A 22,055-nucleotide genomic window follows, 5' to 3' on the forward strand; every position below is an offset into this window, starting at 1 on the left:
GATTTTCTTGTTTTCAGCCTAAACATCACTTTGGAAATGCCTTCTGCTGCCTCTTTAAGACAAAAACGACAACTGGAACAGATGTTTGCAGTTTATTAAGAAAAAGAATTGCTTTTATTACTGTGAGAATATAAAATATGTAACATACAGGAAAGTTAAGTATAAACCACATTTACAATTTACATATCCTTGTCTTCAGAAGTGAATAAAAAGCTGTTTTATTATCTTCTTCTGCATTGTGTTTATTCTCATGTGACGTCATTTATCTTTAATGTGAAGACATAAAATAGTGCCTCAGTGAGACCAGATTTCCTGCTGTGCAATCTGTTTAACAATGAGTCATTTCATCTCAGCACAGACCAAAAAAAGTCAAAGGCTTCACACTGTCAAGGGTAGAAACACGTATGTAAGTGTGAGGTATCTAAATCTTGCAGAGCGCTGTGACAGAGATAGCAAACATCAGTCATTGCTTAATGGTTTTGACAAACAAAACAAGTGTTTTCACTTTCACAAATTGGCTCTATTAAAAAAAAAAGTTTTCGTCAGTTTACAAAAGACTTAAATTTAACTCTAAATGCAGCAATTATGGTTGACACTGAAAATACATTCCACTGGTTTTACAATAATCCTCAGTAGCAACACTGTTGGTCTTAAGTTTAAGTATGCTAAAAAATCACCATGAGTGTTAGGTGGACTTGGAGCTTTTTTCAGGCTTTTGGTGCATCCTATGAAGTTTTTAAATAATGATACAACATGCAAACTAAATATTTTTTTTTAAAAAAATAAGTATTTAAATTTATTGCCAATATTCCCTCCTAAACACAGGATCAAATTTGTACAAACAAGCTGAATTGTATAGACACATTCCTTCTGTTATTTGAAAATTTTGGTCAAATAAGACCAAAGATTAAGCTTTTTGGCAGAGATGACAAAAATTATAGCAAGTGGAATGAAGCTAATACTTTTACACATGCTAGCTGCCTAGCCTGGTGGTGGCAGTGCTATGCTAAGATTCTGTGTCAATATTAATGAGGGGTTAATTCAGAAATAGCACAATGTCCAGATTCATTATCATAATCTCAACTTATCAACTAGAGCATTGAAATTTGGGCACAGTTAGAATAGAAATAACCTTTATTGCATCTATTTTGGGGTTTATCTGGTAGCAATAAGTTTATGTAGTGGATAAAAGTCTTAACCGTGGCAGGAAACAAAAAAAGGCTTCATAGTGGGTGTTGGTTGAGGAACATTTATCTAAATATTAATTGGAATGTATTATAATTGAACCTGCATCAGAAAAAATCTGCTATAAATATACATTTTTGCATCAGTCCACATGTTTTAAAATATCTCAAGTAAATCCTTAAAATCCTAAAATTAATATGGTTAACAAGCCCATGATGAGCAAATGTAAACTCCTACGCTTCAATGTATATCCCTGAAAAAAAAAGGAACCACCAGTGGTCCCTGTACTGCATCCACAAAGCTCTGAAATGGGCTCCAAATGAGGAAAAAGCACCATCATAACATCCAGAGTGCCCATATTGGTCTGCTTGTCAGTCACGAAGCCACTGTCTTCTGGGAATTTGTGACAAGAGCTCAACATCTTCATCTGAGGTAGAGGGGTGAGTGAGTATAATCCGGGGGATCTGCAAGATGAAAAGAAAAAGAGTGAGGGGGAAAAAAGCAAGTTGTCAGGGATGTGATGTATTTAAGGGTTAGTTTTTACATGCTTAAGGGGGAAATGAAGGTTATGTGTTAACTATAGAGCCTTGCAACATATTTCTACCCCTTGAGATTTTCCACATTGTGACACGTTACAACCACAAACATCAGGGTATATTTTATATTTTGCATGATGGACAAACACAAGTTGAGCATCATTGTAAGGTGAGGAAATACTAACATGGTGTTAAAGTGTTTTTACAACGGAACATGTGAAACGCGTAATTTATTCCAAAATGGATCGAGTTAGAAAACAGATGTATAGTAAAAACCAGGTGATCTACGCCTGAAAGGTGTGTGAGAAAATGGACGGCCCACAACTGCTCTGCTTCAGATGAAGCATGTAGGAGCCTTTAGAGTTATCCCAACACTTAACATCTCAAGGAGCACAGTGTAATCTTTTACTCAAAAATACAAAGAGTCTTGTAAAGTTGCAAACTTACCAAAATTCTGCTTGTAGAATCTCTTATGAACATTGTTTTAAGCTGTACTGTCCATATGCAGACACCACTTTTAATTTGTTCAGTTTAGAGTTGCAGGTGCTAAATGTAACATTGATTTTCCCAGTATGAGAGCTTCTCGGCGATGTGAAGAGCGCTCATACTGGGAGTTGGGCGGCATGCATTAGAACTATCCAGTGGGTGTGCTGTGGCATAGGGGATAGCGCGACCCACGTTTGGCGACCTTGAGTCCTCGACGTGGCCGTTGCGGGTTCGATTCTCGGACCCGGCGATATTTGCCGCATGTCTTCCCCCCTTTCCTGTCAGCCTACTTTCATATAAGGGACACTAGAGCCCACAAAAGACCCCCTGGAGGGGAGGGAAAAAAATAAAAAATTATCCAGTCAAATGTCAGTCCTTGACTTGAAACTTCCTGTTCATAAAGGCTCTCAGTTGGATTTGACTGAATTTATGCTATTTTGAAAAGAAAAATGGGCAAAAATGTAACTCTCAAAACGTACAAAGCTGGTAAAGATGTATTCCTAAAGATTCAACAGAACATCAAATTACCAAACCAAAACAGAAATGCACACCATTCCTTTTGGATTTTAACAAATCTTTTTAATCCAGATTCAAAATTATACAATTTGTAGTGGTTTAACACAATATCTAAAAAAAGTCAAAAACATCTATGGATGTAACCAGAGGAAAAATGTGAAAGAAATCAAGGGGTGCAAATACTGGCAGCATAAATAGCCAATTGTAAATAATCATTAATCTACTTACGGACATTATGTGATTCATCTCTTTGAGTGAGTCCAATTTTAATTCCTCTGCTTCGATTTCAGACAGGGTTTTGTTCAGATCACTGTCAAAATCACACTGAAACACATAAAAAAAGTCTGCAGTGTCAACAAAACTGAACCAGCTGTACAAGAAAGAGAAAATATTAACAGTGTCCTGTTCTGTATCTGTAGGGATTGTGAGCTGCAAAACAATGTCAGATTTTAAAAGATTTTTTTCTGCTCATGCTGAAAATTTTGTCAAGACACCCACAGCACTGTTCCCATTGCAGACAACAGCCTCAATCTTCTTGGGCAAACATTTTTCTGACTCCTCCAGCTGGGACGGTTTGCTCATCTGGCACACCGGCCGACCCGCCAGGTTCAGTGGATCCTGAGGCACGGTCGGGACGTAATTGTCTGAGGGCGGCAGCCTTTCTCTGAGGACCTTCAGCTTAATGCAGCACCCGGCGTTCCTGAGGGCAGCGACTGCTTCGTGGTGGGTTGCACCCTGCATGCTGACGCCGTTGACCTGGAAGGGCAGAGGTCAAGTTAGAAATGGCTGCAACAGAGAATGGAAGAGGGAGCCCAAAGACTGGAAATAACATGTCTGGTGATTTATTCTTTCTGTATTTCTTTTTTTGTCAATCACATTGCCACTGAGAGAAATCCAAGCTGAGAATCCTCTGTTGGTCATGTGCTGCCCCCCACTGGTGAGAAGTGATAAACCAAAGATTTATAGCACAGCAGATTGTCCATGCAATATTTTCCCAGAGCAAAAAGAAATTAAAGTTTGTTTTCTACCTCAAGTACTCTGTCTCCAAAATGGATCCCAGCCTTTTCGGATGGCCCTCCTTGAGCTACTCTGGAAATAAAAATGCCCTGAAGGGAAAAAAAAGCAAACCTATTGGCCTGGATAAAGATTGAGCTAACAATAAATGTAAAGTATTGTCAGTTTGTAAATGCTGTTGAGATTCTAGAGGCAGATGCTTCAGATCACATTCGTTCAGAGAGCCACTAAGCTGCTGAGTGAATGACTGATGAGCTACATTGCAACAGATTGGGCAAAATATTTGCTCTCCTACTCCACCACTCACTTCATCTTGATCTTTATAAGGCAGAGAACCTTTTCCACCAGCGATGCTGATCCCCAAACGACCACTTTGGCCAGATACTTTGATCTGCAACTGAAAGAAATGCTTTCATCACTAATAAACCTTAGATTATATGATACAAGCAGCTCTGTATAACTAACAAGAGGTGAAAATGGATTATAAATACACAGACAGGCGCTCCCGATATGGTTCTGGCAATGCCAGAGGGATGTTTTGACATTTATGTAAGATGCAGAGCAAATTTACTCTTAATGGCACTTGAGTGGTGGATGATTCTGCAGGAAGACTCGTCTCGCTCAGTGGAGAAGATCTCAGAAAGCCTGTGACTGATGACGTCTTTATCTTGCAGACAGGGTCTCCATGGAGACCGGACCCTGCATTAAGAGCTCTGGGATTTGAAAAACTCTTGCCCTCTTGTGCTTCACTTCTCTGATGGCAAAACAGGCACGGCCCAGCTTCTCTTGTGGACAGGCGACCTGCACAGCTCTGGTGATAACAGAAAAACTATTGTGTTCACTGTCCGCTGGTGAAAAACATGCAAACATTTCCAAACATATAATTTATTGTTTCATTTAGATATCTTCCAAATACATTCTTGTAAAAGGTTGAAGTGTTCTTGATCAACAGTTCTTACTTCTGAAGGTCTTTCAGAGGTTTTCTAATTTTTGAGAACATTTTGACTGGTTACAACTACAAACCTTAATGAATTTTATTGGGATTCATGTGACAGAAAAATTAGTTTTAGGAAATGCCTGTGCTGATTCAGTGTTAACTATTGAGGCAGCCATTAGACCCAAGGTAACTCCAGAGGAGCTGCAGAGATCAGGAGCTCAGGTAGGAGAACATGTTAACAGAATATTTATTAAAATTACAACAGGCCAAGCAAATTTCAGTCTTTACAGATTAAAAAAAGAAAAGACAGACTGATTTCAGCAGAAGTAAGTTTCAAAGAGGAAAAAAGAGGAGAATTCACTTTCAACTGGAGCTGCTGAGAGATCACAGTCTACAGGATTTGTTAGATCAACTAGAAATTACTGAACTCATGAAACTTTCATAGAAAGCAACAACTGACTTTCAATGTCGGTTTTCTTCAAGAAATGTTTCTTACATCTTAATAATGATTATAGTATTTGGACTGGACTGCATAGAAAAGATTTAGTATTCAAGATGACCTAAGCAGATCTAGAAATGTTCATTTTTAAATCCGAATCCAAACCTTGGGAAAACGATTCCTCTAGCTAATATATTTCTTTCTTCTTAAAGAGAATTTTTCCATTTGTTTCAAATTTGCTATATTTTATTTTACAAAGGCTTATCATTATGATAGGAAGCCTTCTGTTTTTTTCTTCCTTTTAATCACAATGTATGCTGCTCCGCAGTGTGCAAACTGTGTTTTATCATATTACAGGAAATCAGAGGGAACCAGTCATTGAAAGGCCCTCAGGCATCCTAGAGCAACCCAAGGTAAAAATAAAAAGTAAAGCAAATCCTATTTCTCCAGCTAAAACAGAATCTACACAGAAAGTGAAATAACTTCACCGAAACCGACCTCCTCCGCTGGTTCAGCTTTTTCTTTGCTCCTCTCCAGCTCACAGCAGCGAGCACACACATTATTCTTGACAGCAAACATCTGAGGTCCCCCCTGCAGCCTCTCTTTGGTCTTCATCCAGCTGAAGTCCGAGACTGTCCAGCTTTGAGAGCCGGTCCCGGGGGGCGCATCACTGTGAGGATTTTTAATCTCCTATAGATAATCAGAAGAAATCAGCTATTGCTGAAGAAGAAGATGTTGGTGGATATGTGGAGGGAAAAAGTCTCCTGTTTGACAAAAAGCAGGAGCTACATTAAAATCCTGCTCCCTTATCCACAAAATCTGCTTAATTTCCAGAGGGTTAAAAGAAAAAGTGAGATTCAGAATGTAACTGCAAAATTGCTCTCCAACTACATACATTTGATTAAACCTGGAATGTGAAAAGACAACATCAAAAGCAGAAGTAACATGCAGCACATGCAGGGTGGAGATGCTCTACATCAGGGGTGCTCAAGTCCAGTCCTCCAGAGCTACCATCCTGCAACTTTTAGATGCTTCCCTGCTCCAACACACCTGAATCAAATGAATGGCTCGTTACCAGGTCTGTTCAGAGCTGATCCTGGTCTGTTGGAGTAAGGATGCATCTAAAAGCTGCAGGACTGTAGCTCTCGAGGACTGGACTTGAGCACCCTTGCTCTACATCACGCTCAGCTAGTCGGACGCAACAGGAAAAATAAAAAGATCTGGGATCTGATGCGTTACGTCAAAACAAGACAGTTCGATTCTCCTCAGCAGCCAATTGTCTTTCGAGTCATTTTGAACCCGTCGAGCCATTTATTTTGCTACGCTCTGTCAATCTCACATCACCTCAAAGCAAAAAGCAATCTGAAGGAACACCAAACGTGGATTTAGTGTTGCACTCATTTTTATTGATCAGTGGTTTAAAAAAAAACGTCAGCAAATCTCAAGGTTTAGAGCCAGTCTGAGATCTGTTCTGTGCAGCTTTATCAGAGAATAATTAGAAAGAAAAAGGAAAAAGAAAACTGTTGAAACTTTTTGCTCTGGTTCACTTTGTGCCATTGATTTAACAACCAAACAACAGTTTATCAAGTACCATTTAAAAAAAAGGAGGAAAGCAACAATAAGAAGTGCATCCGAGAGAAACCATAACATTTTAGAGTGATCATTAAGCTTAAAAAAAAACCCTTAACCTTCCCAAAGGTCTAATAAATCATCTACACAGTACTCCTTAAAAGGAGGCAAAATTTAAAAAGTACAAATACATCTGTTTTGGCATCTATTAAAAAAACAATGCAAAACAGTAAGGTACAGCACATTTAAATAGAACATTATCCTTACAGCGTAACAACACTGCAAATGGCAATTTAAACTTGATGTGCAGTACTTGAATTTCAATTTGAAGAATCTAATAAACATCCAAAAATAAGATCACCCAGTGGATTAAATAAGACATTAGTGTTTTGTTCATTACCTTGATTTAAGCAAAACATATAAAGATGTACCAAGTTAAAGAGAGCGGGAATCTTAAACCGATTAAGAAGATACTTGCTATACATTTATTTACATCTGAGCTGCCAAAAGGTATAAAAGTATCAATATTCACAAGACATTTACAACAATTTTTAGATAAGAATGTCCAAAAACACTCCTGCTTTTGTTTGCCCCAAAATGTAGAAAGACCCAGTGTTTATAAAAAGGAAAAAAAACACACATTTAAGAGGTTTATAGTGCAACTACCTAAAAATCCTTTAAAAATCACTTTTGAAAAAGTATTTTATCTTAAAAATATACTGTCAAAAAAGAAGCATCTCTCTGTCGTGGATTTTTGCTAAAAAGAGGAAGGCACGGCGGCCCAGGTACAGTTTTATTTTTCCACAGGACTGGAGTTGGAGGTCTTAGGCTCCTGCATGGCATGACCAAACGAAGGGGAAGGTCAAACTAGGACTTGTGGGTAAAAGAAAAGCTAGGGAAAACATAAAAATAACAAACACAGGGCTGCAAGGTTGTGCAGGACGATATGGCGAGACACAGAAGGATAAAAAAATACAAATAAAAACACTTCTGAGGTAAAGGTCAGACGGACGTAGTGACTCCGTCTGCAGCGTTATTGACCTCGTTTTTGTTGGAGTCCAGGCCTTTGGCAGCGTTCAGGTCGTTGCGGAGGTTCTCGGCTGCTTTCTTCATGGTTTTCAGTTCGCCGGGGTGAGGAGTGGCCCTTCGTAGCAGAGTTCCCTGTGAGACGGATGCAGATTGGACAAATTACGGTTGCAACTTTACATTTTTTAACACAGAATACTAATACATAAGAGAAATAGAGTCACTGCTTATTTCGAGCATAAAAAGTCTTAAATATATTCTCTTTTTTATTGTAGCTACATAATCTGCTACAATGCAAACCTGTAAATTGACCACGTCAACAACTAATTGTGTTGTACAAAATCACTGATTATAACTTCAGAAAACAGATTCAGGTGCAGAGGAGCAACGTTGCACCTAAAGGTTGTAGGACGGTAAATGTTTAGGGCAGGGGTGTCCAAACTTTTTGCAAAGAGGGCCAGATTTGATCAAGTGAAGATGCCCGGGGACCAATAGTTTGTTCGGACATTTTTTAACTACAAAAGTTTCATGCAAATACACTCTGTTATAAAACAATTTTCATTGTCACAATTATCTTTATCTTTCAAATGACAAAAAAACCAAATATAAGCCACTCAGGCAGATGAGAACAACTCTAAAAACACAAATTCTGCTTTTCTTTCATATCTGGAGAGTCAGATAACATTGAACAAACTGTATGAAATACCTTAAATTTACATGAGTTTAAAAATATCTTTGCCTCAAGAACATCTTAAACAGGAGTTATAAGTAATGCAAAGTTGTCTGTTAAAATTAAATCTTAAAACAAGTTAATTTTGCTCTTGTCATTTAGAATATCTTTCAGAAAGTAATAGTTTGTGTCACATCTACAGGTTCATAACATCAACAGTAATAACCAAATCTTACTCAAGAGTTTAATAAAAATAAGGGCCATAAATCCAAGTGCATAAATGTTCTTTTGGCTTTTCACTGTTGATAGTGACAGACGGTTATCGTTCAAAATACTCAATTTCATGTCCTCAACTCTCCGTGCCACACTGTTACGTGCCAGGCAAACATTCGCAAATTCTTGCTTCTTCTCAGGGCAAATGTTCTCCACCATTTTCATAACACAGTCTTTGATAAAAGTATCTTCAGTAAAAGGTTTGCCATGTTTAGCTATTAACATGAGCTGCTTCACTTTTTCAGCACGGTCACTCCCTGTTAGCTTGTTGTATGCGTTAGCATGTTTAGTCTGCTAGTGTCTCTTTACGTTGAACAAGGCAACCGTCTCACAAATTAGACAAGCACAATTGCCTTGATTTTCAGTGAAGAAGTATTGTAATTCCCATCTCTCTTGAAAGCGGCGGCCCTCACTGTTAACTTGTTTTCTTTGCAGTGGCCATGGCAGAAATGAGTGGAGAGGGGTTCGCAGCACGAAGGCAGACTGATAGTATTAAAGTGGTGCTGCCACCATTTGGTGAAAGGAGGAATTACAGTTTCAAGTTTTATGATTTATTTATTCTGTTTGACAGTGCAGGCGGGCCATAAATAATACATTATAAGACCGAAGCTACGGGCCGTATGAAATCTGACCGCGAGCCATGATTGGCCCCCGGGCCGGACTTTGGACATGCCTGGTTTAGGGAATGTTGCTGTTGCAGAAAGAAGGAACAAATATCCAGAAAAGTGTAAAAATCCTGAAACTGAGTTCTTTTAAATCAACCCAGATGTTCAGAGCTGCCTTTGATTAATAATAACTAGAACTTTGATTCATTCTAGTCTTCATTCCAACATTTTTGGTAGAATGTGTTGATAGGATGGAAAAACAAACTTTTTTTCCTTGTACTTTGTACGACAGAGACGTGTCTGCTTATGGAGACATGGCTCTCTCCTCACTGTATCTTTTGGTAAGATAAACCTAGAGCAAACTGTCCTATTTAAAAAGGTGGAAAAGGGAAATTACACACACTGTGATGTCATATGTATACCTCAGAGAAACAGGAAGTTATGGATTTTAAATAAAACTTCCTCAATACTGTCATCCTCTTTAAGAATATTCTAAATTGTTTCCATTAGATGTATTTCATAGGAAGGGTTCTAAATGGAAATACCTTTGGAAGAGGGGGTTTAGTTAAAAACTGTTATTTCTGCCCAAGTCGTTTCCCCCAACCAAATAAATGTTTTCAATTTGTGCAGATCCACGTGTTTGACCTCATGTGAGAATGTCTCGTTTTTTTCAAACACACAATCCAGGTGGCTTGAAAGTACGGTAAGGTCATGCTGAGTGCATTAGGTTATATTTAGAGTGTGCTGAAAGAGCAAAAACACAAAATCCAGGCTTATCTTAGAGAAAATGAATGATTGAAACCTCCAACAAATGAACGTTCATTCCTTATCCTAATTAGGCTCACTTTAAAAAAAATGAGGACTTGTCAGAGACTACCGTCATGTATTTCAACATCCGTCACAGTGAAACACAGGAAGAAGAGCTGCTGGGCTGCATCAGGTAAGACACATAAAAAACTGGGTTTTAATGGAAATCACTTGCAAAAACAAGGAGGACGGGTCTCTGTATCTCTTAGCGTGGTTTAGTTGGGGCCTTTTGTATTTTCAAATCTGCACATTAGTTTCAATTATTAATGCAAAAGGTAATAATTCTTCATGAGTTATACTTAAAATAAATCAGGTTCCATGTTTAGTTTCTGGGTGTTTTTTTGGACATACATTTAAGAGCTGTGAAATGATTAAACATCTTCCTCATTGTAAGCTGTTTATCCCTCAAACAGAGGACTGAAATTAAAGTATATATTTCATATTATGTCTTTTAGAAACATTTCTGTAAATGTTGAAGATTTGGCATACAGCTGAATCTCGGATAATTCTATCATATTAGAGCAGCAAAGAAAGGGTTTTAGAACAGAAATGATGTCCTGTTGCAAATAAGCAGATATTACAGCATCAATGCTGGGTGACATGGAAGTCATCAACCTGTGGCATTGCAGAGGCGCTAAGGAAGCCAAAGTCACTTTCATAGACACCATGGATCTCTAATATTATGATTATTAAAGCACATTTTGATACATTTGGCAGCTTTCAAGTCCTGTGCTGGGAAGTAAAATCAGCTTCTCAATAAAGCTATGTAGGAGACAGACGGATAGAGTGCTCTAAAATGTCCTAGGAGATGGCTCTGCTGAGTATGGGCTTAAGGAAACACAGTGGACCAACACCACCAACCCACAAATCATTCCTACCTGTGAAAACCTCACACTGGATTTCAAGCAACTTATTTTCTCTGCCTCTCCACTTTTCCTTCAGACTCTTTAAGTGACTCTGGAACTTTGATTTCAAACCCAAATGCAAAATTTACCTCAATCTGAGAAGTATACTTTGGACAAATGTGCAGCACTGCAGTCCATTTTCTCCTTAAATCAGGTAGAATACTTCTAACTTTTGTGGTAGACCATTCTTTGGGTGTGTCTGTATGTTCTCAAAGCATTTAGCATTGGTACAGTCCTAACTTTGTCAATTTCCCCATTAACAGTTAAAAAAAGTTTTGCTGCACATTAATCTCAATGCTTCAGTATTTGATATTTTTTCTAAAACCTTTTCCTTCCACTAAACTTTCCATTATCTTTCTTAGGGGGCTTAGTGACTGTCTGCTGGACAACTGATTGTGCAGAGCAGAACATTTGTGTATTCTGTGAGTGATAATCACCTATAAACAAAAGAAAATGTGTGTGTGTCAAGAATCATTATGATGAAGAAGCATCACTTTATGAATGTAATTACAGGAATAAATACATTTTTCAAGTTTCTAATTTGCTGAGGCGTTTCTGTGTCTATGTTCCTTGATCTTACCGGGTCGTCGTCGTCGTCCTCACCATCATCCAGGAAGTGAATGGAGCTGATTCTGTTCATGGCTTTGCCGTCCCAAGCCTCATCAGCCATCCCATTCACAAGGCTCTCCAGAGCTCCAAAGCGGGCCAGGTTGTCATAACCTGGAGTGTTTTTTTTTGTTTTTTTTTAAGAAACAAAATATTTTGTCTTAGTAAGGCTCTGACAGAAAGAAAAATGACATCTAAAAATAGCAATAGCAAACTAAAGGAAGTTATTTCAGCAGTCGATATGCTTGTCACAATCCGCTCCCAGCTCAATAAATGAGAGCTGTCACACACCCGGCTGCTAATAAGAGAGAGAGACTGAAACTGCCAGATCACAGTTTCAAATCCCAGCTTAGTCAAAGGCTCACAGCAACATGGTCCCCTGCCCCCAACCGCAGCCTCACCCAGCTGACTGTGTCTCTTTAATACCTGCATCTCTGCCACTGCGCCACATAATAAGCAGGTTTTTGAGCAACATACTGATAAAAAAAAAATATTAATACTTGCAAAAATCTGAAATAATATACAAACAAGAATCGGTGAGATTTTACAGCCAGTATTCACATCCCAATGTCATATGGGTGAGTGTTCAATGTCAGCCAGCCAGGCACTGTTAAGCCTCTTTTGGCTGCACAGTCCACAACATTTCTGGAAAAACTCAGCCAAAGTAGGCCCCAGGGGACAAGAGAGAGTCTGATCCATCAAAGGCTCAGCGATCCTTTAGAGGACCTTGTAGTTGACAGATATCGCAGGACCAGAGAGCACAGAACCCACAGCGGTTCACCAAGCAGATGATGTGATAATATCATCAAAACTGCAGGGCGGTAAATATTTGGGCGAGAACTGATGAAACACTTCTGAATGTAATCAAAATGGATTGTAATTTGAGACAGGAGGTAAATTGGCATCAGAAAAATGTTTCTGCTTCTAATAACATGCATGACTTAAAACTTATTCATGATTCTCACAGAAATAAAGTACCTGAGTCACTAGGCTGCTGAGGCAGCACAACGCAGGTGAGCACCTTCTCTCCTGAGTCAGGATCTTCATCCGTCTGAAAAGTGAGGAGCGGCTTGGACTGGTTTTCTGACAACCACAGGGCCTTCAGATGTAGCGTGGTCAGTGACATCGGCAAGTACGGCAGGCTAATCAGAACGAAAAAGAAACCACAGAACCAACAATAATCTTGAGGTTATTGTTGCTGGAGTGATAATCAAATTAAAATTCAACAAAGATTCTTAACAGAAGAAAGAGGATTATAAGGAACAGGTAACATGAAAATGTTTTTCAGTAATTTAATTAAAAGCGTGAAAACTATATTATATAAATTCAAGTCGCTTCGGAGTATAAGTCGTATCAGGCTAAAAAAAATGCATCAAGAAGAGGAAATTAATATATACAAATCACACTGGATTATAAATAACAAAACTATAAAAAAGGTGTGACTTATAGCTGTTGGAGAACAAGATATTGACCACATGTGGAGTCAGTGCTTCAAGAGCCGATATGCACAGATATATCAATGAAATGTTGCTAGTGCAGCATTTTTGGCAGCACCGATCCTCAAAGATGCATTTGCACTTATTTTGGAAGCTCAAGTCTGGAATGAGAGCAAAGAAGCAAAGCATCCAAATCGCTTGGGGTCCAGGGTGAAGTTTCTACGTTCAGGGTTGATTTGAGGAGACGTGTCATCTGCTCGTGTTAGTCCACCACTTTTTATCAAATTCTAAGTCCAGACTTGAGAAAGTTTGCCAGGAGATCTTAGAGTAACTTCAAGCACACCTTTGTTGACAAGTTTTACAAAGGTCAGGATTTTAGTTTCCAGGAAGACTTGGGCCTAAACTGCAAAAGGGCTTCAGTACCACTTCAGGAAAGCAGCAGGTTGATCGTCTGACACACCAAAATAATACAGTAATTGATGCAAAATGAGCCTGACCACATGTTGAATGTATATACTACATAATAGATAAGAATTTCTGTCATAAAAATAATTTTTAATTGGTCTGATGCTTTAATTTTCTAATGAATTTTGGATTTTCGTTAGCTGTAAAGCGATATTATTAAATCAAATTATTACCAAATTAAAAGAAATAACCATTTGAAATATATTTCCAAGTGTGAATTAAATCTAACTAATCTAATAGTTTCACCTATTGAATTACTGAGACAAAACCCTGTATGTTTTTCTTAGTTTTAATAAGATGTTATTTTGTTGTCTGAACATGATCTCTACTTCTGCCACTAAACGTACCGGTTCCCAGAGACGTCGAGTACATGCAGCTCGGTGGCCTGCGACAGCTCTGGTGGGATCTTTTTCAGGTAGTTGTCGCGCACAGTGAAGACGTTAAGACTGCTGCAGCCTCCAATCTACACAACAACACAAGCATTCATGTCAGTCACAGCACAAACATTTTGTGCCTCCTCAATAAAAACAAGACAGATGAAGTGTAAATACTGTGGTGCAAGACTTATTTTTGTTGTGAAAACAGCTGGGAAAAAACTGAAACCAGAGGAAATCCGTTAGCATGTGGGTGGCCGTGTGTCCCAGAATTGGTAATCATGAGGGAGAGGCAATTGTGTGTTAATTAGATGTGGCAGAGGGACCTAAATTTAGGAACAACTAGGGCTGGGAGCCAGGAAAAACAAGGATTTGATGGGCCGGCTGAGCTCCAGCTGTTGCATCATTTCATCTGTGATGCAGATGTTAAAATTATTCCAATTACTATTAGATTTATCAGCTTAACAAGGCATGAAAAGCAAACCAAAAAGAAATTTTAAAAGAAGACCACAAAATTGCAGAGGTGGTAAAAATATAAAAATATGCAATTTCTTAAACAAATTATCAGTTATAAACATATTTATTAAAGTCTAATCAATAATGAACACAATCTGTAAAACTAAGCCAACCTGAGGTAATGGTTGCACAATGACAATGGTCTTGTTGCCTCATAACCAAACTGTTATTTTCGTGCACACACTGCAGGCTTTGCATCTTTCCCACACAGGGACATTGTGTGAGCGTTAAATAAGCCTTTCAGATGAAGCTTTAAACCAAGCGTGACTTCACTTAAACAGACAAGAGGCTGGAGAAGAATGTCACACACTCTAACACAATGGAGACACTCAAGACAGAGCTGAAGCTGAATCAACAAGTAGACACACAACAAGCAAATGTTGTGTGTAGGAAAAAAAAAATAAAGAGCTTCAGTTTAGTTTTTAATTCAACCGCATTAGTATCTATTGGACCGTTATGTTGACAACAGAGTAACTTTGGTGTCAAATTCATGTTTCCAGCTTCAGGTTTAGGACAAGCGCCCTGCAGACAGGTGAACACACCTAACAAATATGAGCACGCTGAAAACTTTGATATAATGCTTGGAGGTTTTTGGTGTTAATGAGCACAGTTCAAGCACTCTAAAACAACTCTTGCTTGGATGTGAAAGTAGGATCTAAATTGAAAAGTGTTTAGAACAAACTTTATGATAAAAGGAATTACACTATTTTCTTTCCTGGGCATAAGTTCAGTCTCATACCCGATATCCATAGTATTATATCACAGTGAAGAATGATAAAAATGAATTAAATCAGTTTTAACCACTGAATTTATAAAATGAGTACGCAGCACAGTAGAGGACCACTTGGTTCGTCCTACTTTCTCATTTTCAATTTGAGGTTGCATCAACAGCTGAAAACAGATTTCTAAGTGATTGTGAAAGGCATACCTGCTTAGGTAATAGTGTTAGATGGTTTCGGTCACAGTTCAGGTTGGACAGTCGCTTTAACTTCCCAATACTAGCAGGCAAAGTCTGTCAGAAAACAAAACCGTGATCAGACAGCATATCAACATGTTCCTCCTGAGCATAAACACAAAATGGTATCTTCATTAAAACGCAGAATATATGTGTGGCTTACTTGAATCTTGTAAATAAATACTTTTTTTAAGTCTAACTTTATTTAGTTGTTTGCCTCACTGATCAGACATCAGCAAAGAACACATCAATAAGGCTTCAGTTGGATTCAGTATTATGTACAGTTACTCACACATGACTACACAATGCAAATTGCAAATAGACTGCCCTAAAAGGCATCAGTGGCCTGCTGTTTATCAGGGCTAAACTACATTTCCTTCATGAACTTTAATTTTTAATGCATTAGAAATTAAATGATGTGATCTGCAACAGCTATATGTAAACTTTGATAGTACAGGGTAATAAAGCAGATATGGGTCAATAACTTATTTTATATTTAAGCCCTTAGTATTAAACAAAATAAATTAGGTCGTTATGGAAACATGATGACCTCAGCATGCCACTATGCAACAGTTCTTCATCTAGACTTGGATCAGATCAGTCAGGTCTGTACTAGGCAGCTTGCTTTAAACTAGCTATGCCTCTAAATATGGACAAAATTAGATGAATAACTTTTTTAGGTGTGGATTCACACACTTGAATGGCATGTTCACTTGGGTTTCCTACTTTGAAAAGTTGGCCAACAAATGAGCTGCTGTGTCACATCACATATGAGAAGCAGAAAATCATGGATTACCAGTTAAAATTTGATGAATCCACCAAGAAATGTTTTTTTTATAAAATATGTTATCTATTACACAGGAAGTAATGGCATTATAAGAATGAATAAATAAACATTCCCCTAACCCCTGTTTCTGACCCGGTGTTGTCATAATAAAGCAGTCTGACCAATAGGTCAGTCTAAAGTGGATTTAAATCACTAGACATGGTTGCTTGACCCATTTCCCCGATGTCTGGCATGCTTTTAGGCCTCTGCCCAGAATGACAATTACAAACTGCTTTCTAATTTACACAGCAATCAGACACTGTTGTCATTTTGAGGCACTGAAACACAATAGAGAAAGACCAACCTGTATTTGATTCTCTGTGAGTACGAGCTCTGTAAGACTTTCACAGTTGCCAATTGTTTCTGGAAGAAGTGTTAACTTGTTTAGGTCAGCTTTCAAAATGGAAAGATTCTTTAGTTTTCCTGCAGAGAGAGCAAACACATCTCGTTAAACATGATTTTTGGGGGGGGCAAAAACAGAAATCTGAACAGAAATCTGAAGTCATGATAGAATATAGAGGAAAATTGTTTTTACAAACCTCTGCAAAAACTACAAATGTTCCTTTTCGTGTAATATAATGTAATATGGTTTCAGTAAATGTACGCACCAAATAATATCAGCACAAATACAACACCATAAAATTTGAACTTTTTTGCAAAGAGTTGTACAAATGGTGCATGTGCCATCAGTTAACATACAAACATAAAATCTGACTAAACATATTCAATATACACTCTTGAACAAAATCTTAAAATCAGGGAGGAAATGACTCCTATACTGTTAAGAATTGATATTTAGTGCTGACTAACTGAAACTTAATTTGTAGCATGACTACAACACAAGGAGGCAAATTTCAATTCAGGTGGTCCTACCACTATTATTTGTTTATGTTTGAAGGCCATAACCTAAAATGTGTAGATTGTAGCAAATATCTGGTTTTCATATAATTTCCTGTCAAGAAGATATAAAAATAACCCCTAAAAATACCACCTGAGCAAAACCGGTAGAGTCAACGGCTTACCCATAAAAATAAGGACAGATACTCTACGTCATTCAAAACCCATACTGATCCTGACTGCAGCCCAATAAACATAAGATGGAAAATGCAACAAAGGACTACCACGACAGCTAGTCCTTTCAAACTTTAAAAAGTGCAAAGTCCCAACGGGACACTGAAGGGACGCTCCACAGAAATCTAAGGTGTTTTTCCTCTTAAATGGAACAACAGAGCGAACATCCATCTTGGCTAAGAATCTTCTTCTGACTTGGTCTATCAACAGGACCCAATAAGAACTGCTACTCTAAAGGTTTTGATCAGAAGTGTAGTAGAATCGTTTGATGAGGAAAATGTCCCCTTCAAAAAAAATCACTAAGTCATACAGAAATAACCATAATAGGGAGTTCATTTATGGTGAAAAGAAACAAGAAGAATCCCGCTGCTTACCAATGCTTTCTGGAATATATTCAAGGGAGTTTTGTGACACCAGCAAATCAGTAAGTGACACCAGTCCTCCTAGCTCTTCTGGAAGAAACTCCAGCTTATTTTCAGATAGATCCAGACACAAGAGGCTTTTAATATTGCACAGCTCCTAAAGTGTGACACAAAGGCAGGTAATTGGTGAATGTACATATAATAAAAACAAAGTCCCGGTCTAACAACAATCCCTTTGTGGGGTAAATTTCTACCCTAGTAATTTTGATTGATTTTATGAAATATTTATTGTTCTGGGGTTTTTTGTGACTTTCTGGAATAGTTGTTAACAATCTGTTGGAGTAAATTTGGTAGAACAGTCACTTCAGGGAAGGCGCAGCAAAGTCGTAAAGCCTTAGAAATGTCAGTCATCTAGCAGCTTCCAGTATAACAGAAGTCAATGACTTTGTTTCTCATATGTTGTTCAATTCATTTCATTTTTATTAAAAAAAATTATTGTAGAAAAATATCTCACTATAAAGTTCTGACTTTATCCTGCAGAAAGAACTTTTCTCGCAATAACAAGATGCTTTTCTTCTTGTTAAAAAGAAATCATGAGCAATAATAGAATCAAGGATTCTGATTTTGGGCTATGGTATTTTTTTTATATTTATTTTACATAAAACACTTAATATTCTTATCAGTTACATTTTTATATTATTAATAGTCAGCTATAATCTTGTATCACAATAAGATTCTAAGGGACAAAGTTCCAGTAGAAAAATCTGAGATGCAGACAATGACTGAATGACTTACAGCAGGTATATCGGACAAGTGGTTTCCATCCAGCCACAAGTTCTTCAGGCTGATAAGGCAGCCAATTGACTCAGGCTAAAGATGAAAGAAAAGAGAAAGAGACCAAGAAACAGAAGACAGAAAACAATAAGGTAGAATGAAAAAAATAATCAGCATTATAATGAGTTCAGCTGGGTTACGATTTTTAATGGCCTGAGTCAAAACACAAACACAGCAGCAGCAAAAAACAAAGACGGGACAATTGAGCAGAAGTAATAGCAAATACCACAAACATTTCTATAGATTGAACAGGGAGTGATGAGAAGAACAATAACCTGGGTCTCACACTTTTCCTTTTTCTCCGTCTCTCACTCCCCAGATAAATCTCACTTCAAGTTCAAATACAGAAAAAGGTTGTACAACACGGGAAGATGGTTCCTCACAGGACTGTCTGATTGGTCATCCAAACATGGAGGACATTTTAAAGATTCAAAGGGCAGGTTTCCTCATCAGCGTATTTTATTTGTTGGTGAGTGATAAATACTCACAACCTAAGCTTATTTCATTGTAACTCTATTACCTTTTACAATGTTCTACAAAACTTAACCGCTCAACACTTTTGGTATATTTCAGACAAAAACAAAGAAAACTAATAAAAACCTTGGCATTTCAGGAGACTAATGAAACAATTCAATTGCAATCCTCTAATATGTCACCTTGTAATAGGAAAGTAGAGGTTTTTTTTTCCCCATCTTGCAAAGTTATTCTTCATAAATGTAGGGAGGAGTGATTCACAATCCAGCTCAAAATAATAGTTTAAAGGAAATTTCTTCTTGACAATTTTGCCCAAGCTTATTTATAATTGTTTACATTTATGTTGTGGTTACAGGAATAGATAGGACAACACTGTAAACAATAATTAATTAGCCCTATTAATAGTCTTTGAAATGAAAACAAAAACATCCTGATATTGCTCAGCTAAATATATATAAAAAAAGTCTTATTCCATCTTTGCTCTTTGTAGCCTCTAAATCCGTCACCGTCTGAAGTTAAGCCATTAACATGAGATTACAACTTAAAACCAAGGCTTAAAACAGACAGCCTACCATCTGCACGATAAGATGGGAAATCTTTTCTCAGGGAATGCTAATCTGCCCGGATGTGACAAGAACAGGAAATAGGAGGACCTGTATTTATTAATTTATTTATTTTATCATTTTGTTGTGGCTTACTTCTCAAGAATCAAAATCTCTGAAATACAAAAAAATAACAATAATTTTAAAAACTCACCAAATTGTAGAGTTCATTATTGCCTATGTCAAGTTCTTCAAGCTTGTGAAGTTGTGATAATGACCTGTCGGTGACAAATACTTTAAAAGCCAAAGACAAAGCAACAAAAAGTAAATGTACATGTATAAATTTAATACTTACTCTGGCAGGAATGTCAGAACATTTTCTCTAAGTTCTAGCGATACCAAATAAGAGAGGCTGAAATCAGAAACCGAAAGGAGGAGGATTATATGTTTGGAAATCAAAGAGTTCATGAAAACAGCCAAAATTGACCATATGGCCTTGAAATCAGATAACATGGAACAGGAAGTACTTTTAGAGGTGTGTCAGTCTTATCGAAAACTAAAATTGCAGCAGAATAAACAACCGCTCCACACTTGAAATTATAGAGTAAAATGTCTAACCAGCTATGACAGACCAAAGTACAACGCATCTTTCTGTCAACAAGTGTCCAATTAAAACCAGATTTTATAAGTCTACTTAGTTTAGTCTAGCCTGTTCACTACAGACTAGAGACTAAATTTAGGACTGAAGTACTGGAAGTAGAGCAAAATGTTTTTGTGTTGAATGAATTTGTGAAATTTGAGGGAAAATGTTAACATGACACACATGTTTGTATTTTTTACACTAATGTGTTAAATATAGAGGTATATTATTATGATTTTAGATTTTATTTTGCAGTCCAACTCAAAGTTTTGCAAAATTGTGAAGTGGAAAAAAATATAACACATACTTTTTAAAATAATTTACAAATAAAGCCAGTATTCATTTGTCCGTTTGCAAATGTATATAGTTTTTCTATTTTCAGAAGAATGGATTGCTCTAGGATTTTTAAAACTTGGGATATTGTTTTATATCCTACAAGCCCTCAGCTCATCCTCTCTACAACGTCCTCCCTGACCTGTCTGCTGTGCTCCTTTGTCTTCATGATGCTGTTTGTTTGATGATTTTCTCTAACAAACCTCTGAGATCTTCACAGAACAGCTGTAATAGGCTGTTTATAGGCATAAAATACACAAGAGTGCTTTCTACTGATTAACTACGTAGCTTCTGATGGCAAGTGACTGCAATGGATTTTATTTGGGGTATCAGACTTTGGGGGAACACAAATGCACAACAACATTTTTTAGATGTTTGCTTGTGCCCAAACAATTTTTCAAACAATGTATCATTTTCCTTCAAAACTGAGATAACGCTCTTGCTTATTTATGCCTATTGCATAACACTGCAACACAATAAATATCATTTGGTGATTGTAGCATAAGCTACATCTGTGCAGAGTGCAAGCAAATAAATGTTTCTCACCAGGCTGAGCGAAGGAGAAAACCAGAATCTTGTATTTTCTCACTGGATCCTACATTAAGCCATATAAAGTCATTCTTGAACCACAAAGAGATTATCACCTAAGCCCACATGAAATACAACTGCTATTTAATCTTGCTTCTTCTTAATGACTATTTGTATTCTTTTTGACCACAGCAAATCACTAAGCTGCCGAACAGATTTCTCGTCAGTGAAAAAAAAAAAAAAACTTCCATCCCAGAGATAAACTACTGCTGGCTTCTAACCCCTCGTTCATTTATCTTATCTATTCTGAAAACCTGTAGCCTTTTACGCCAACTTGGGTTCTGCTTTTCATTACCTTCTCCCTTGACACAGAGCAGACATTCCAGCCAATGTGTTATAAAAGAGAAATACAGCACGTGTTTAGGGAATAGGCTGTACTACAGGGCAAAGGAAGGAGACACTCTGAACACTGTTGCAACATGTTGTTTCTATCATTAATTACAAGCCACAACATTCATTTATTTTAAAGTAGTTTGGGATGTGCAAGAAAATTACTCTGAATGAGGTTTCCCAAAACAAATCCACAAATGAAACTCTCAAAGTTGCAACCCTTAATCCAAAAAGGACTAAATCCCTACCTAGTTTGGTGAAACTATTTTTAGAGTTGGGTTTTTATCCCTACTTTAAGCTACTGAATGTGATGCTGAGTGCAACTCAAAATAAAACAAAAGGATGGCGGTACCAACAGCTCTCTCATTTTCATCCCATAGCCATCCATAATCCCTGAACATATGGAGTTATTCAAGACAGAACCTGAACAGTAAACAAAAATATTTCATCTAGATGACGAGTGTGAAGTAGATACGCCAGTGCTGTGAACACTAACATTTGGGAAAATCATTTTCACTGATCATAAACATGAATGTAACGTTAATTGATTATTTCCTAGATAAAACAAATTACTCCATACTGGCTTCTTAAAAATAAATAAAAATAAGCCAGAATATTGAACAGCTCTTAGAATTAAATGGATTCATAAGATTTGTCCCCCTTCAAAGTAAAGTAAGTATCTAGAAAGCCCATGCTTTCTGGATCCATAAACAAATTTTGTCTTGTCTGGCTAGA

At 37.4% G+C, this 22,055-nt stretch overlaps 2 protein-coding genes across 3 annotated transcripts in view; both read right to left on the bottom strand.

Annotated features, from left to right (window-relative positions):
- Window positions 1-77: 77 nt before the first annotated feature.
- Window positions 78-6,391, bottom strand: LOC116713320 (protein lap4-like). Of its 2 annotated transcripts, XM_032553452.1 has the most exons (7): window positions 5,612-6,391; window positions 4,309-4,548; window positions 4,045-4,134; window positions 3,752-3,829; window positions 3,222-3,479; window positions 2,952-3,047; window positions 78-1,649 (listed from the first exon to the last, which is right to left on the bottom strand). In XM_032553452.1, the coding sequence occupies exons 1-7, from the start codon at window positions 5,726-5,728 to the stop codon at window positions 1,557-1,559; spliced, it is 972 nt and encodes a 323-aa protein (XP_032409343.1). In that variant the 5' UTR covers window positions 5,729-6,391; the 3' UTR covers window positions 78-1,556. The 2 variants fall into 2 exon arrangements, with proteins under 2 accessions (XP_032409343.1, XP_032409342.1); XM_032553451.1 differs by lacking the exon at window positions 78-1,649 and having other exon boundaries at window positions 2,765-3,047.
- A 106-nt stretch (window positions 6,392-6,497) lies between these two features.
- The window catches only part of LOC116713319 (leucine-rich repeat-containing protein 1), a 30,172-nt gene continuing 14,614 nt past the window's right edge, over window positions 6,498-22,055 (bottom strand). Inside the window, exons 5-14 of the mRNA XM_032553450.1 lie at window positions 19,785-19,841; window positions 19,644-19,707; window positions 18,375-18,449; window positions 17,592-17,736; window positions 16,451-16,569; window positions 15,294-15,377; window positions 13,823-13,938; window positions 12,553-12,716; window positions 11,549-11,688; window positions 6,498-7,843 (exon numbers count right to left, since the gene is read on the bottom strand). Of these exons, the coding sequence (XP_032409341.1) occupies window positions 7,685-7,843; window positions 11,549-11,688; window positions 12,553-12,716; window positions 13,823-13,938; window positions 15,294-15,377; window positions 16,451-16,569; window positions 17,592-17,736; window positions 18,375-18,449; window positions 19,644-19,707; window positions 19,785-19,841 (1,123 nt within the window). The 3' untranslated portion in view covers window positions 6,498-7,684. The remainder of the gene's footprint in view (window positions 7,844-11,548; window positions 11,689-12,552; window positions 12,717-13,822; window positions 13,939-15,293; window positions 15,378-16,450; window positions 16,570-17,591; window positions 17,737-18,374; window positions 18,450-19,643; window positions 19,708-19,784; window positions 19,842-22,055) is intronic.

This window comes from Xiphophorus hellerii, chromosome 22, assembly GCF_003331165.1.
Source record: "Xiphophorus hellerii strain 12219 chromosome 22, Xiphophorus_hellerii-4.1, whole genome shotgun sequence".
Classification (NCBI taxonomy): Eukaryota; Metazoa; Chordata; class Actinopteri; order Cyprinodontiformes; family Poeciliidae; genus Xiphophorus; species Xiphophorus hellerii.

What these genes read in the sequence shown, in the direction of transcription:
- LOC116713320 (XM_032553451.1), bottom strand. Translation starts at nt 5,728, where the DNA reads ATGAAGACCAAAGAGAGGCTGCAGGGGGGACCTCAGATGTTTGCTGTC. An exon ending in AAGCTGAACCAGCGGAGGAG is followed by an intron (nt 4,549 to 5,611) that starts GTCGGTTTCGGT and finishes TGTTATCACCAG; the next exon opens with AGCTGTGCAGGTCGCCTGTC. An exon ending in CCACTCAAGTGCCATTAAGA is followed by an intron (nt 4,135 to 4,308) that starts GTAAATTTGCTC and finishes CATTTCTTTCAG; the next exon opens with TTGCAGATCAAAGTATCTGG.